At 39.8% G+C, this 16822-nt stretch overlaps 1 protein-coding gene across 3 annotated transcripts; it reads right to left on the reverse strand.

The window, feature by feature from the left end:
* Positions 1 to 162: 162 nt before the first annotated feature.
* On the reverse strand, positions 163 to 14945 carry LOC146662615 (uncharacterized). Of its 3 annotated transcripts, none has more exons than XM_085417499.1 (4): positions 14428 to 14945; positions 12633 to 12738; positions 4853 to 5449; positions 163 to 4533 (listed from the first exon to the last, which is right to left on the reverse strand). In XM_085417499.1, exons 2-4 carry the CDS (start codon positions 12648 to 12650, stop codon positions 3868 to 3870), a joined length of 1281 nt encoding a protein of 426 aa, XP_085273625.1. In that variant the 5' UTR covers positions 12651 to 12738; positions 14428 to 14945; the 3' UTR covers positions 163 to 3867. The 3 variants fall into 3 exon arrangements, with proteins under 3 accessions (XP_085273625.1, XP_085273623.1, XP_085273624.1); XM_085417497.1 differs by lacking the exon at positions 14428 to 14945 and adding an exon at positions 13314 to 13861; XM_085417498.1 differs by lacking the exon at positions 14428 to 14945 and having other exon boundaries at positions 12633 to 13170.
* Positions 14946 to 16822: the final 1877 nt, after the last annotated feature.

Consider the following 16822-nt stretch of genomic DNA (forward strand, 5'->3'; position numbering starts at 1 on the left):
CCTAATCACATGAGCCAAGGTGTGAAAACGGGTGTGGGTCACAATCAGCCGAGGTTTTGGGTGATTAGGTAGAGGATGTACATGTCAGTTCCCTGAATTGTTTGTTGTGGAAAATTTAACAATAACCTTCAACACACCCAGTGAGCTTGATTTGAAGTGGGTTTAATAAACACATTGCAATGTGGAGAGAGCATCCCAGTGAAACATCAGGACCACCTCTGAATTGTGGCCACCGTCCTTACATCTTATATACAGAGACACAGACAAAGAACATTCCACAAACTCTTACATGTTGGCCCCTCTCACGGGGGGGCTATACCTCCTCCTCACAGAGAGAATTATGACCTTGTTTTCTGCTTAGCCTTCACCTAAGAATTTACATCCCTGATAAGCAGAAGGAGTCTCACTATCTGTTTAATGTCTCCCATTACATTGGCCTCACTGTGTTAACTTTCCACATGCATGTAAACTAGTGACAGGAGTGCTCTTACTATGGTAAAGTGAGAAAGTGATATTACATAACTAATGTGATATGATAGAGCTGGGCGATAGAACGATAACGATATGTATTGCGATATAACTTTTTCTCGATAGAAAAATTAAACTATCGCGATAGACTTCGCCGCTCTTGTCCTCTTAAAAAAAAACAAAAAAAACAAAAAACAAACAGCCAATCCAAATTAAGTAGCGCAGAGCCGAACCAATCACAGCCGCAGCGTCACGTCACGTGACTTGTTACGTACAGCACAAGTGCCAAGCCGCACATGTGTATTTGTTTGGGAAGCAGCCAGCCACCGTACCGCCCGGGTAATGGAGGAAATGAGTGTGCCGACTAGAAAAATCAACCGAGCGTGACCGAAGAGAAAACCGATGATGGTTCCAATGCCGGAGAGATTGTCGAACGGAAGAGCCATAGAAGTTCCGTAGTGTGAAGGTATTTCGGCTATTTCAAGTCTGACAAAAAACAGAGTAGCGTGCACTGTAAACTGTGCCGAAAGCAAGTCTGGAAATACAATAAACTGGTGCATGCACTACGTCCACACGTACCCGGGTATTTTTGAAAACGCAGATTTTTCTATGCGTCTGCACCTTTCGTCCACACGTAAACGGCGTTTTTGGTCACTGAAAACGAAGATTTTTAAAAACTCCGTTTTTGCATTTACGTGTTGGACTAGAAAAACGGAGAAAACGCAGCGTGAAAGGTGTGCGCATTTTTTGACGTCACACTGTGCGCCATGTTATTGTGAATTTCTACAATACTGTTACTGTTAATTCTACTCTCTGCAGTGTTTAAATGCTTACATATACACACAGTTACTGTCCGTCCACACATACGACTCGGTTCTGCTTCTATGACCCAGCTTTGTTTACTTTTTCCCACCGAGGCTTCTAGACTTCTGATTGGCCAACATTTCTGCACGGTTAGGAATCTAGCGCCACCTGCTGCTTTGGCATGTTCATAGCAGCGTTTTCCTTCATTTCTCCCTTTATGTGTGGACGGGATTATTTTTTAAAACGAAAACGGAAAATCTCCGTTTTCAAAAATACCCGTGTACGTGTGGACGTAGCCTCAGTCTCTGACTGGAAGCGCTAATTCGTCATTCGGCTTTTGTCAGACTAAAGTAACTGTTAAAACTGTTTGAAAAGCTCAGCTATACAACAAGGAGAGATTGAGAATTTCCTTTTAGTTCTCAGTTTATTTGATATTGACAAAAGTTAGTCAGTTTTGTCTGTTCTTCTGTAAAACAAACTAAGATTTATTTTTAGAATTAATATTTTGTTTCTAAGTGGAATTGACAATTTAGTCGTCTGTTTCGTTTGTTCTATTTTGAAACTTAAACGCTTTAGCGGCTGCCTTTTGTGTAGTTTGCAATATTTGCCTTTATTTATCTGAAAACGTCTCATGTTCCTTAAGTACATCTACCCTGTTGAACTTATTATGGGAAATAAATATTTAAATAAAAACAAGCTGCTGATTATTTCACATTTTACTTGTGAGCAACAGCAAATTTAAATCTTACAAATTAGTTATTTGGCTTATATCGTGATAGATATAGTTATCGCCTGAAATGAAAAAAACATATCGTGATATGAAAAAAATCTTATATCGCCCAGCTCTAATATGTCATAAAAAGTCCACAACACTGTCATTGATGGCTTTTTTGCATTCAGCAGTTGCCTCATTCTTCTGACAGTGACTGCTGGCGTCACTCCTAAAACTTCCCCATCTTCCTAAACAACCAAATGCCACATGTTGCCATATAGTTTTTTATTGATTGACGTGGTTCACTTTAACACAAATAGGGAAGGGGTGTTCTTTTTATTTATTCATTTCTTTGCCTGCAAGCGGAGAGTGTTTGCTAGTGCCTTCCTTAGAACATGCCGCTTATACCCTTTCTTCGTGCTCTAAATACAATGCTGTTTTATTTCTTTTTTTTTTTTTTTTAAATTGCGTGTATTTTTTTTAAACATAAATCTGGTTTTACATGGCCTGTCAACACAATTTAAAAACTGGTACCGTATTTTCACAACCATAAGGCGCACTTAAAAGTCTTAGATTTTCTTCAAAAAGTGCGGCGCGCCCTATAGCGCAGTGCGCCCTGTGTGTTGTAAGGAGGACGTAGTAGAGAACACCATGAGAACGCTAAAGGGTGAAGTGTGTGCGTTGACTTTATTGCACATACCTGTATAAAAGAACAGGTATGTGCGTTATGCAGGACATCGTTGTTTTAACAACCCTGAAAATGGCAAAGAGACACGCTTACGAAGCACAGTTTAAACTGAAGGCCATCAGCTACGCGGAGGAACATGGAAATCGAGCAGCGGCGAGAGAATTTAAGATTAATGAATCGATGGTTCGCAAGTGGAGGAAGCTGGAAAACAAGCTCCGGCAGGTCAAGAAGACGCAGCTGAGTTTCCGCGGACATAAGGCGATCATCGAGCAAAGAACGAGCGGGAGAAGCGTTTCGACGGTCACCATTCGGCTAAAAGCAGTTTCACTTTCACTTTTTATGAAACGGTGCCATTTTTCCATCCGGACCAGGACTACGGTAGCGCAGCAACTTCCAGCGGATTATAAGGAAAAGCTGGCCATCTTCCGCTCCTACTGCAGCAAACACATCGGCGACAAACACATCCAGCGATGGATGACCGATGGAGACCACAGTTTAACCAAGAGTGGAAACCAGCGCCGGGCGAGTTACGCCACAATTTGCCAATGGATTGTAGATGCTTGGGCTAACATGTCTGCTGGCACTGTTGTTCGAGCTTTCGCAAAAGCCGCCATCGTTTCCGAGGAGCCGCACGGCACGGAAAGTGACTCTGACAGTGAAGACAGTGAACCTGGCATGTTTGATGAAGATTTAGCGCAGCTGTTCAATTCAGACACAGAGGATGAGGACTTCGATGGGTTTGATTGATGATAAAAATGTGAGTACCAAACTTTGTTTTGCTCCTGCTTTATTTTTAAATACGCACACTTGTATGCTTGTGTGTTGTTGATGATGACGATTACTGGTAATAAAAATGTGAGTAAGGTACCGAACTCAGGTTTGCTCCCGCTTTAATTTTAAATACGCATACGGTACTTGTATGCGCCCTATGGTCCAGTGCGCCTTATGTGTGTGTTAAATACAGTAACGGCACACATAACTGAGACTGCGCCTTTTAGTACAGTGCGCCTTATGGTCGTGAAAATACGGTACATAGTTTGAAGTCCACACTTTCGACTCCAGTTGAAATGGAGACTCTGGGTTACTGCATCTTGTTGCTTTTAAATTGGTCATGTGATTTTGACATGCCGGTGACCCCTGAGGGTTAAAATGTTACTAGAGGAACATTTTTGTTCACAGCTGTCTCATCAGATTTTTACATCTGAACTCTGTGGAGCCCGATCTCAAGGATTTTAAGTTTGACCCTCAAACTAGAAAAGGATCTTTCTGTCTCTTCAGAGTTACTGTGATCCTGTGATGGGAGTGATTTCAGCCCTGAGTGATCACGTTGATGTTTGCACAGAGCAGATAATGAATTGAATGTTTTGGCACATTGGTAACAGTGAAACAGTTTATTAGTAACGTGGGATCGTTTGTGTTCGGAGTATGAACTGAGATTCCTGAAGCTCTTGTCACACTGGTCACAGCTGTAGTTTCCTTCCATGTGTGTACGTTCATGAATGTTACGATTACCTGAATGTGTGAAGCTTTTGTCACAGTGTCTGCACTTGTATGGTTTCTCTCCTGTGTGGACACGTTTGTGTTTTTTAAGCTGACCTGCAGTAATGAAAGATGACCCACACTGATCACAGACGTGCTTTTTAACCCCACTGTGAATCAGTTCATGTTCTTTTAAATGATGTGATGTAGGGAAGCTTCTCCCACATTCTTTGCAGTTTTTCAGTTCTTCTCCAGTGTGTCTACGTTGATGTCTTTTTAGGGCGCATCGTTGACTGTAAGTTTTTCCACAAAGGTCACAATGAAACCCTTTCCCACATTGATGACAGGGTTGAGAACTGGATCCATCTGTGTCGCTCTGCTTCTAAACAAAGACACAAAGACAGTGTAAGTCAGTCCTTCAACATTTTTATCCTGAACGTCGCCTGAAATAAAGAGCATCTCTGCAGACGTCCAATTACATTTTACTGTTTCAGTTAACAGTTTACTGGGCTGCAATAACTACAGTACTACCACCATAATACTACAGTAATACTAAAATCATAACTGAAATAAAAATCTGAATAATCACTCAGAGCTGCTTTTCCATGCAGTAGAATTGCTAACATGCTAACACAGTTTAATGAGCAGAGTTGTTCCAAACAGTCAGGCTAAAATGACAAGATAACAATATAAATACATACCTCACAGTAACTGCACTTGTAGAGTCTCTTTCTGGTGTGGATCTGTTGGTGTCGTCTCAGGTCATGTGGAGATTTAAAAGTCTTCTCACACAGGTCACATTTATAAGGTCTCTCCTCAGTGTGGGTAAACATGTGTTGTTGTAACTTTGTATGTGTTATAAACGGTTTGCCACACTGTTCACAGCAGTACACATCATGTCCGGTGTGAATGCGTAGGTGTCTATTTCGATTCCGTATCTGGCTGAAAGTTTTACCACAGATGTCACAGCTGTATGCCTTAATTCCAGAGTGGGTAACTAGATGCTTCTGTAAGCTGCTACTGTGAGCAAAAGCTCTGCCACACTGATCACAGCTGTGTGCTTTAACTCCACTGTGGATGAGTTGGTGTTGTTTTAGGGAACGCTTCCAGGAAAAAGACTTTCCACACAAGTCACAGCTGAACGGTCTCTCTCCAGTGTGGATGACCTGATGCTGTTTTAGTGTAGACTTCCTAGCAAACTCCTTCCCACACTTGTCACAGGTGTGTTTTTTCTCTCTCTTTCTTCTGTGAGGTTTGTCGGCCTCCTGAGAGTGCTGACTTCTCGCTCCATGTTGGTCCTGCAGTGACAGAGATACAAACAGAGGCAGTGAGTGAAATGCAGTCGTGGAACAAACTCAACCTTCAAACTCCCTCCATTAACACTAGTTTTAAACCTGAAGGTGGAGTGTGGCACCAAACACCTTAAAGGTCTCTTATCCCCACCTGCTGGTAGTTCTAACACATTACATCCAACCTGGTGTTAAAAATAATTCATGACTGTTCAAACCAATGACTGTAGAAAACGTTGTCTCTATCGCTCACTAGTGTCTGGCTAGATCATAAGCCCCGCCTCCTCTATGTTAGCAGACGGGAGTGGGGTCAGACAAAAAATAAAGAAATCTGCTCAGATAACTTTTCAATCATTAACTATAGATTAAAATAGTAAAGCCCAATATTTATGCATGAAACCAGCTACAGCTGTTTGGTAGCTTACGTTAAAATAAAGTTTGTTTCAAATATTCTGGTTAAAAGAAACAGTCTGGATGATTCTTAATAAGTTATTGTTCACAGTTACATGGACATTACTCTGTACAGCTTACATGCTCTGAGAGAAATAATTTGAAGCTTTAATATTTCTTGTCCAATACCCAGGCAACCGCTGAAACACCAGTTATAATGCCTGCGTATGTTGGTGACCACAATGCAGCAGCAGACTGAACAAGGACTGAAACCTGCTCCATCTCATTTTTATCAATTTACATAGCACCTACAACTCAAAGGTAAACATATTGCAAAATCTGTTAGTATATAAGGCTTTGTCCTTATCTAATAAACAGCTCATATGTCAGCTGTCAGCAGAGCTGTAGAAAGGAAAATATGTAAGAGAAGAACTTCAGATCCCGAGTGTGTGAGGACAGAGAGGATCAGCTTTATTTCAGATTTGAGGGATAAACTTTATTTTTCAGTTTGTGATGGTTCTGTTGTCTTTGTGATTCCAGGAGCTGCCCTCAGATTCAGACCTCAGCACCACCCAGTGACAGCAGACAGATCATCCAACATGTTCACATGTTAACTGCAAAATTAATTGATGAAAACAGTACAAAAGTTAAAGTACCACATGATGTGCTGTCAGTGAAAGCTGCAGCTCTTTTATTGATACAAGTAGTGCTGTCAATAGATTAAAAATAATAACCTAATAGATAATCTAATAAATCGCTCAATTTTCTGTATTTAATTGCAATCATTGATCAATATGCCAGAATGCAATTACACTTTTTGAACTTTATAGTTAAGCATGTAACAGACATTCATGCAATATAATGAAATAAATAAAGAATATTTGCGTCAATCTTTTAACACAGGTTCTCTCCTGTGAAATACAACTTTTTAAAAAGCCTATTTACTAATATGTAAGTATACATTAATATATAATATATATGAGTGCTGTCAAACAATTAAAATGTTTAATCATATTCATCACAGGGTTACTGTGGATTCATTTATTCTTTATGTTTCCTTTTATATATTTCCATAAATTTCTAATTTCTTCAATGATAATAAACTCAAATTAACAGTTACTATTTTGGATTAATGAAGTAAAATATCTGTTTGTAACCTGAGGGTTTTTACTTTTACTCCTTACATTTAAAAAACAGATGAGTTACTTTTGGTCTGAGGAATTTAAGGAGAGTTATTTCATCACTGCAGGCATCAAACATCAAACCAATATGAACCTAAACAGTAACACATGAAAGACAATCCTGATCGTGTACTAATCACCAGGGTTTGAAACATAAAAAGAGATGAAAGAGGCAAAACTGTGAGTCATAGTCAGGAGTTAAAGTGAGACGTTGTTCTTCTTTCTTTTTTGCACAGCACCTGAACAAACAGGTAATTTCAAATGCAGCGTTTCTATCAACAAACATCAGCAAACACACAAACTGTTTGTGTGCAGTTTGTCTCACAGTGTGTTGCTGGCTAAAGGTCCAGCTGCTGCACATCACAGGGAGAGAAAAGAAAGAGAGCTAACTTCACTCAGATGGAGAAAGATAAGACACACAGGACAGGAGAGGAAGAAGAGAGGTTAGATTTAAAGGGAAGGACTGCTCAGTGGGATTTGATCAACTGGAGATTAAAGCTTACATGTAAGTCCTCATGTGTTGAAATCAGATATTGGGTCTGTACATGTGACATTGTGTTTTTTCAGGTTGTGAAAGATGCTGCAAAACAATCTGAGGCAGATTAACTGTGTTATTTAAAGACTGCATGAAGATCCTCTGCAGGTTAGTGCAGGATAAACAGGTTCGTTTGTATGGAACGCCAGGACTGCCATAATGAATTAATTAAATACACCATTAAATAATTAATTAAATGTGGCAATAATTAATTAAAATTGGAATTAATTAATTAAATAAATAGTTATGACACATGTAATTAATTAATTATTGACACATTTAATTAATTATTTAATGATATATTTATTTATTTCATTTTGGCAGTCCTGGCGCCTGGCTCTCATCATGAAATAATTTTATCTGTCAGCCTCACCCATCAAACTCAGGGGGCGGGGTTAACGCTGCCCATGCAGCTTCTCTAACATTTGATTGGTTGCTGTGCAAAGTAAGTCAAAACAGGTCGATCCTAGATTGTGATGGACCGCGTTGAAGAACAGGAGGAGCCCAGGAATTATTAGAAAAATATAGTTTCCATTTATTTAACCCCCAAAAATTATATTTACAAGACTAATAAATGTTGAGCTCATAAAAGAGGTCAAAGAAACAAAACTGAACTCAGGCAAAGACTGCAACCTTAACAAACCAAATGACTGCCCAAACGTACATAATTGACCTAAACATGAAATGACATACAAGGGTATATATAATGGCTGATCAGACCATTGTGACACATGAGGGGTAACAAACAAAACACAATCATAAATCACAAACAGCAGTACAATCTAGTTTGTTAATAAACTAAACACTAAAGAAGAAAATCAAAAAACCCCATTAAACCCTAGACTCAAATATTTAATTAAATACAAATACTTTGTTTTTAAAGTAAAGAAAACACACATTCCCCCTTCAGCAGGAAGTGGTGGTGTGGTCCAATTATCTTCCTTCATATTTAATGGTTTCAAACCCTGGCTACCATCTTTTGTCCGGCAACTCCCAGGGATGATGGCAGGTAAGAAATAAAAAGACAAAGGTTAGTCAGAAAGCAAAGAAATGAAGTAGTATGAATACATAAGTAAACTAAATGTGCGCGCTTACAAATAGAACAAATGTATCCAAACCAATCAATGAAGTTATTGGCAACTAAAATGTATTACTATGTTCAAATGAAGAATGAAAATACAAAAGTTACCGACTTTAGAGTGTGGCCACGGGTTTGGCCATCACATAGATAATCGATTGCTTGTGTAGACTTGGGGCAGCCAGGTATCCCAGAATGCAGATCAAATCACAGGCAGCAGTGGTGGTGTAGTTTAAAATACCCCGTTTTTCTGTCACCAGCTACACTTTTAACAGTGTTTTAGCCGCGAATGTCGCGCCGTATGTCTGGTCAGGTTGTCAACATAGAACATGTTTGCAAAAGTGCTCAGATGTTTTCAGAGATTTCACTAGCTCTGCTAACAGTTAGCATGCAGAGTGCACCGAGGGGGTTACGTTAACCGGTTTGTTTACATATTCCACTCTCCGTGTTCCACATGTTGCATTCGCAGATTCTCATTTTCAACGAACGATCGTCTCTTTCCGCCTGGTCTTGTGTCTCTGTGCTTCTGTAACATAAAGAACGAGCTGACATTTTTCTCACGAAACCAGCGATCAGCTCAACAGACCCTCAGTTTACCTGCATGCATCCTCCTCCTCATCTGTCAGCTGTTTAACACCTGCTGCTAATTCAAGAAACACGCCTAGTTACCTGGTGATAGTCACAGTTTAACTGGGCAGCCGGTGCTCGATATAACGCAATGTCAGCGCATTTTTCTGCACAAGATAAGTAAATATAGTGTTTTCCCCGAGCGCAGAGCTGCTGGAGCTCGTTTCCTTACAGAGCACTTTATAGGCGAGCCAGCTTTATCAGCGGCTGATGTCCAATCACCGGCACACAGCTTTGAAACCTCAGCTGAGTTTTAGCTCTCAGTGGTTAAACGCTGGACTTCATTCACTCAGGTTCTGTCTGTCGGGTCACGTTTACTTCGCTGTTTTATTTACAACTGAGCAAATCGGTTTGGCTGAGGTTAAAGTTACGTTTCATAACTGCATAGTTTCACAGACGTTTAATGGTTCACTGGCACATGTGTTAGACTGAACTATCATCTAAATATCATCTGTTTTTTAATAGTTATTCAACTGTATTCTAAGCACCAGCTGTCTGTTAGAATGTGATTTTTTCTCTCTCTCTGTTGGCAGAGGTATAAAAATGTGCAGGAAAATCTGACGTGCATGGCAAACTTCACCGACGATATTTAGGGAGGAATAAACACACAAACATAAATGAACCATTTGCCTGTCTCCATAATTGAGAGAATTTTCTCTTCTTATGTCAACACTCTCTCTCTCTCTCTTTTTTTTTTTTTTTTTTTTTTGCTTTTTCGGTCATGTTATGTTTACCGGTCAAAGGCTTGTTACAAACTATGAAACACATTGTGCAGACTTCTGGATGTTAGAAGAAAACTAATACTGCTCATGAATGAGACTAAAGGCAGGAAGGTGTCCTTTAAAACTAAACATGTTAATAGGACCTCCCTATTTATATCATAGTTTATGATATAGCACGTGTATTTCAGTAATAGCCTGCTGAGGCCACTATACGTGCTGGCCTCATATCAAATGTGAAGGCAGACTGAGTCTATGTTTGAGGTTTGTTTATATCTAATCTTCCTTTTCAAACATTTAAACAGCAGCGAGTCTGCAGCTGAGGGAATACAAACTCAAATTGTCGGAACAGGTTTGCTCGTTTCTTGGATTCATTTGGTGATTTATTAAATGTATAACTGTTATTCTAATCTGCTGCTGAGTCTCTTACACTTTTCTTTATGCTGTATATTTTCACGTCTCTGGAATAGTTGGCAGTTAGATAGTCAGCTGTGAAACTCTGTGTTAACTCATGGAGCTGAGGATATCGTGGATATCGTGGATATGCTGACCTCTCTGCGTGGTGTACAGAGCGAGGTCAGCATGATTAATATTCACAATAAAAATATTAGCCGAACATCATGAAGTCTGTATGTGTTTCATAGTGTCGAACAACCTTTGTACAGTTAAAGCCAGCAGTTACTACATGACGGAAACACCAACGTTATCTCTTTTATGTGTTTATACACAGGTCACGCTGATTACTGAACAAAAACCCAAAGATCAGATGTTAAACAGATTTATTTGCTCTCTCTCCTCCTTAAACATGTTTTTAATGTTAGTTATAATTCAGAATTGGCGACTGAAACACGTAGGACACATAAGAACATCAGGAAATAAAACACCGATAAATATAAACTCAGTAAAAGAAGTCAGCGGGGGTTACTACAGCTGTGTACCGGGGCCTGCGCTTTGTCGGTGGGATTGCTTGCGAGGCAAGCGGGTCTATCCCACGCTTTGCCGTGAGACTGGGCAGACATCTCTGAAATCATCGAAACACTTTTGCAAAGAGGCTGTATCTTGACAAACCGACCAGACACATGAAGATTAAACCACTACATTCTCAGCTAAAAAAAATATTAAAACGGTATTTGGTAACACACAAACAGGGTTTTTCAAAGTTCAGTTCTGTTAGCTTCCACATGCCGGTTGTTGTGTGCGAGAAACAATGGCCACCAGGCCAAAGCAATGGTTTTGACTCGATCAGCGTTAACCCCGCCCCCTGAGTTTGATGGGTGAGGCTGACAGATAAAATTATTTCATGATGAGAGCCAGGCGTCAGGACTGCCAAAATGAAATAAATAAATATATCATTAAACAATTAATTAAATGTGTCAATAATTAATTAAATGTGTCAATAATTAATTAATTACATGTGTCATAACTATTTATTTAATTAATTAATTCCAATTTTAATTAATTATTGCCACATTTAATTAATTATTTAATGGTGTGTTTAATTAATTCATTATGGCAGTCCTGGCGTTCCATACATTTGCTGAACTGTGATGGATTTAAAGTAAAGAACAGTGTGTGACTGGTGCACAGTGACTGTGGTGCTCATGTCACAGTTAGATTACATCAAGTGTAGCAGAGATTCATTTAAACTGAAGCTCATGATGCTGACATTCATTCACTGAGTTCCACCTTCATACCAACAGTATAGTGTCTAATATAAAGACAGTGTACTGTCAGTGTAGAGGATGGAAACCAGCCAGGACAGCTCATGAAACATCTGCTGACATCTGGTTGAATTCAGTTGTGTACATCCACAGAGAGCAGCAGGTCAGCTGATCACAGCCTGTACTTGAAGAAAATCTACTGGAGCTCTCAACAGAAATTATTGTGAGCTGTGATTCTTTTCCCCACGCTGAGCCACTACAGCTGATTTTAGGGTTCCCACCTGCTCAATCCCACTTTAACCTCTTCCCTGCTCATGTTCCTGTTTAGAGGCAAAGTCACCCTCTACAGTGTAGGCAACAGAAAATACACACGTGTTTTATTTTCCTTCATTTTCTACTTAACTGATTCAAACAGAGAACCTTTATTAAAAATAAATAGTTTGTATTTGATCTACTAATCTTATTTTATTATTACATTAATAAAGCACAAGGTTCAGTTAACTTTGGATAAAAACATGTGGTTAAAAAGTTCTTCAAGGAGCTACTTTTACTTTCTTACTCTGATTACATTCCAGAGCCTGTACTTTTTCACTGTTAATTGAGAAAAGACGGCTCAGTGAGCCTGGTTCTGCTGGAGGTTCCTTCCTGTTAAAAGGGAGTTTTTCCTTCCCACTGTCGCCAAAGTGCTTGCTCATAGGAGGTCATATGATTGTTGGATTCCCCCCCCTCTGTATGTATTATTGTAGGGTCTGCCTACAATATAAACCACGTTCAGGCAACTATTGTTGTGATTTGGCACTGTATAAATAACATTGTATTGAGAATTGAATTGATAATAATACTACTAATATTAAAGAAGGATAATTGATTGTGATTTCTTTGTGTTTGTAAACATAATTTAAAAATACACAATAATATACAACACAGTCATATAACAGGTTGGGAGGATGAGAGTTTTAGACGTGACTGATTATTTGGTGAAACTGTGATATTTTCCTCACCTCCTGTGTTGAGCTCATTGTTTCCTCTGTAGTGACTCAGCTGAGTCCAGATGGCTGAAAATGTTCCTCTGCTGCTCCGTCAGACTCTTCTCCTCCTGCTGATCAGCTGGGACACAAAACAGATCTTTGTTAGGCTCCACACTGCACTGAAGAGTCAAAGTGTCTCATATGTTCATCTGACAACACAAAGTACAAATTTCACTCTGATTGCTTGTAGAAATCTTGTGAGACGTGTTGTGCTGCAAAGTGAGGAAACTCTCTCACTCACTTATACTTCAGGAGGAACTTTGTGACATTGGCTCTAATATTCTAAGCAGCCCTTTACTATGACAGGGCCAGAAAGTCCTATTTGAAGGTTTGGGAGAAGGACCATGTTAAAGGTGGATTGGGGTTTATACACTTTGTTATGATACAGGTAAGGCTGTAAGAGCCTGAGAAGGTGTCCTGAATGAACCTCTAAAACCAGTTTTCAGCTAACGACTCTGCTTCAGTCTGGAAAACAGCAACTACAAGTTTAAAGACTCCATCAACAATTCACTCCCAGCAACAGCCTGAACAGCTCCTCCTGTGGTCTCCACAAACAGGGACAGACCTGTTACTCCCCCACCCCACACTTTCAACTCCTTCAGCCCCCCAGTCCCACCCCCCACCCCAACCATTCATAATAACAGAGACCCACACCTGATCACCACTTCACAAGTCTCTCCAGCCCCCATGGTGCCGCTCTCCAAACTCCACCATTCCCCAAACTTTGATTCTGTTCATCTGGACGTAGCTTTTTGTGGGAGAAACATTTTGTGACTCATCCAAGTGACTTCTTCAGTCTCAGCCGACTGCAGGTTTCCTCAATCTTCAACAGTGCATTTGCATAATGACTGAAACTAGAACCACTGAAGGAACAATGGGCTGGGAGGTCAGTTATTGAGCATTAATATGCAAATTCTCATGATCATTGATCAACAACCACTGATCCCTTGCAGCGGGAATGGTACTCATTGCCATTGATCAGCAGTCTTTGATTAATGAGCTTTGATCAGTGGTTTCAGTGCTTTCCTTCCTGCTTTGACTGCAGCTGTGTTTGACACAGGAAGACATTATTACATTTTTCTTGATTATACTTTATTCTTTTTGGGGGAAGTGCAGCTTTAAACCTTCACATGATTCAAGTCAACCCAACAAATCAATCCGAACAATCACAGGTGGGAAAAACTTCTGTAGATAAAATAAAATAAAAATTCAATCCACAACATGATTAAAAACATGATTTCTCCAAATCACCAAGAGCTGCACATTAACCACCACAATATATTTTATTCTCTGTGCTTTCAAATATGAACACTGTTTACTTTCATCTGTTTCATTAGTTTTTGTTAACATCTTCCTGTGCATCACTTTACAGCAGCCAGACTCATTAAAATGAGACTTTGTAGGAGTTCACTTCCTCTCATGTGTTCATCCACAGCAGCTGGACAATAAAGTTTATTGTGACCCTGATACTGCAGCAGATCGCTCTCATCCATTTCCTGTTATCACTTCAAATAGAAATGAGGTTGTAGAGGTTTGGTGCAGGCAGAAAAACAGCTGCAGGGACAATGAAAAGACTTTTCTGCTCCAACTTCTCCCAGCATGCTGAGCTAATGATTAGTTGGTGTTTTTCTCCAAACACTCTCTCACTCTTCTCTCAACGTGTTCACAATAAACTGTGAACAGACACCGAGGAGAGCAGCAGAAGACCTCATTCAGGAGCTAAACTCAACATGAACTGAACTCACAGTAAAGTTAGCTCGGTGCTTACCTTTAGATGAGCCCACAAACCGAGAGAAACTCCGCGATGAAGCTGCAACTCTTTCCAAACACAGGAAACAGGTCAGGGAGCAGAGACCCACGTGGTTCACGCTGATCTCAGCTACGATCCAGGAGACAAGGGTGGGCAGATCGATGCAGATATCGATCCAAACGGTGGTACTACTTTATTCTCTTTGAATGAAAAAGCAGCTCTCTCTGAAAACGCCTCCTCTCGTGGAGCGTCCTCACTTTGCTCCGCCCCTTCTTCTTCTTCTTCTTAGAAATTGTATTTGTGGTTGTCAAACAACAAAATGGTGAATTACCGCCACCAACTGGTGTGGAGTGTGAACTGGAACGTCGACCAGCAACTATTTTCTCTTTTAAAAACTGGAATAAGGCCTGATAACTTTCACTTCTTGAGCCCTTTTGCAGTAAATCAATAAGATCCAGTTTCATTTTTATGTTACTGAGGTTTTGGATCAGTTACCTTCTCATAGTGTAATATAACATGTTCTACAGTTTTCTCTTTTTTGAATGATTTGAAAAGAGATTATAATCCACCATCACTGAACTGAAGAGATCTCTAAATAAGAATTTATCAATTCAGTTTTTGATCAATTTAAGTGCATTTTATTGTGCTGGCTGAGTTTGATTAGTTGATTTTAGATGATTTTTTATTAATGTATTTCCTTTTATATATAGCACTTAATCACAATAGGACAGAGGTCCCCAACTTTTTTTGTCCCACGGACCGGTTAATGCCTGACAATATTTTCACGGACCGGCCTTTAAGGTGTCGCGGATAAATACAACAAAATAAAACTAGTACCGGTACCGAAAAAAAGAAGATTTATTCATAACACACGTGAAAAGATCCAGGAAAAAACGATAAAAACGATAACAAAATAACGCTGAAAACCGATAAAAACCCTGAAAACCATACATTTCAGATCTGAGCCTCAACTCTCGCAGTCCGGTACCAAACGACTCACGGACCGGTACCGGTCCGAGGCCCGGGGGTTGGGGACCGCTGCAATAGGAGTTTCCAAGGTGTGTTATTGCAAGGTAAAGGTCATTTTCAGCTTTTTGAAAGTATTCTAATAATATCTCATCTTTTAACAGGAGTGACTGATTTTAAAAATGGGATTCTGTATGTCTGTGCAATGTTTCATCAGTCTCTGTTACTCTGTTATTTCTCTCCATACGCACACTTGTTTTGTTTTACATTGGGATTAAAGTTTCAGTTATTTGATATCTAATATGTCAGTTTTATCTGAGGTAGACGTCTCTGGCTGGACACGAACTTTGATGCTCAGCGTTTACGGTACAGAGCAGCTTTTCCTGCACAATATACAAAATACTTCTCAAATCACATCTCATGGCTATATTAAGTTTTTTATGTTCTGTTTTGTCAAGATAGTGAAAACACACTAATGAAAACAAACAGCTGCTTATGTTGATTATGAGTTTAATATCCAGCTGTTGCACTAAATGAAAAACACTTAAAATGAGCAGTGTTACAATTTATGAAACTGATCAAAGATTTTATTACTAAAACATGCAGGAGTGGTTTTTAACTTAAAGGAGCCATAATAAGTCATGATACATTCATACAATATGCATAAGAGGGCAGACCATGTTTCATTCATACACCCTTCTACCAGTAATCTAGTTCATCAGTTTGTAGCTTCACATAACAAAAGTAATTTTTGTTACAGGTTTTTCAATCACGTTTGTTTTTGTGTGAAGACGAACTACACGTACCAGACCTTTCTTATCTGCAAAGGTTGTTATGATTTTTCAGAATACCCAAGACCCTCGAGGTTTTTACATTGGGATCTAACCATGACAACATCTTCAGGCACAAAACAACTTTTTATCCATTTCTGTCATTCTTGTAGCAATGGTAAATATTCTCAAATCCACAGTTTCCTTAGAGGTCTGTAATGTACTGGATTTGTTCCCACCTTCTTTTCTGTCAAATAGAACACCTCCCACCTCTGCATGAGACGGTACAAGCACTGAGCAGCTCGTTCAGCAGTACTTTTACACCCACAGTGTAGGAAGGAGCGTTACTGCAGGTCATTCTTACCAGCAGCTGTCAGACTCTAACCAGGGGTGCACATAACTTTTTAGTGAGCTACTCAGGTGAGTCCCAGGACGGTTTTTAGTACGCATTGAAAACGCTCTATTGCAGATATGCTAGGAGCGACTTCTTAGAACGGGCTCATTGAAAGCAGCATGGTTAAGACCTTGGAGACGCTTACAGCTGCCCTGAAGACTCAGAATAACACCTCCGAGTGTATACTGGGTTACATCAAGGAGAGGCGTGCTCAAAATGACACCTTCTAGCAAAAGTTGGATCACATCGCAGAACAGCTCACTCACACTGCAGTTGTGAGTTC

This window comes from Rhamphochromis longiceps, linkage group LG9, assembly GCF_057381845.1.
Source record: "Rhamphochromis longiceps isolate RC_006_pf linkage group LG9, R_longiceps_female_GT1.1, whole genome shotgun sequence".
NCBI classification, from domain to species: Eukaryota; Metazoa; Chordata; class Actinopteri; order Cichliformes; family Cichlidae; genus Rhamphochromis; species Rhamphochromis longiceps.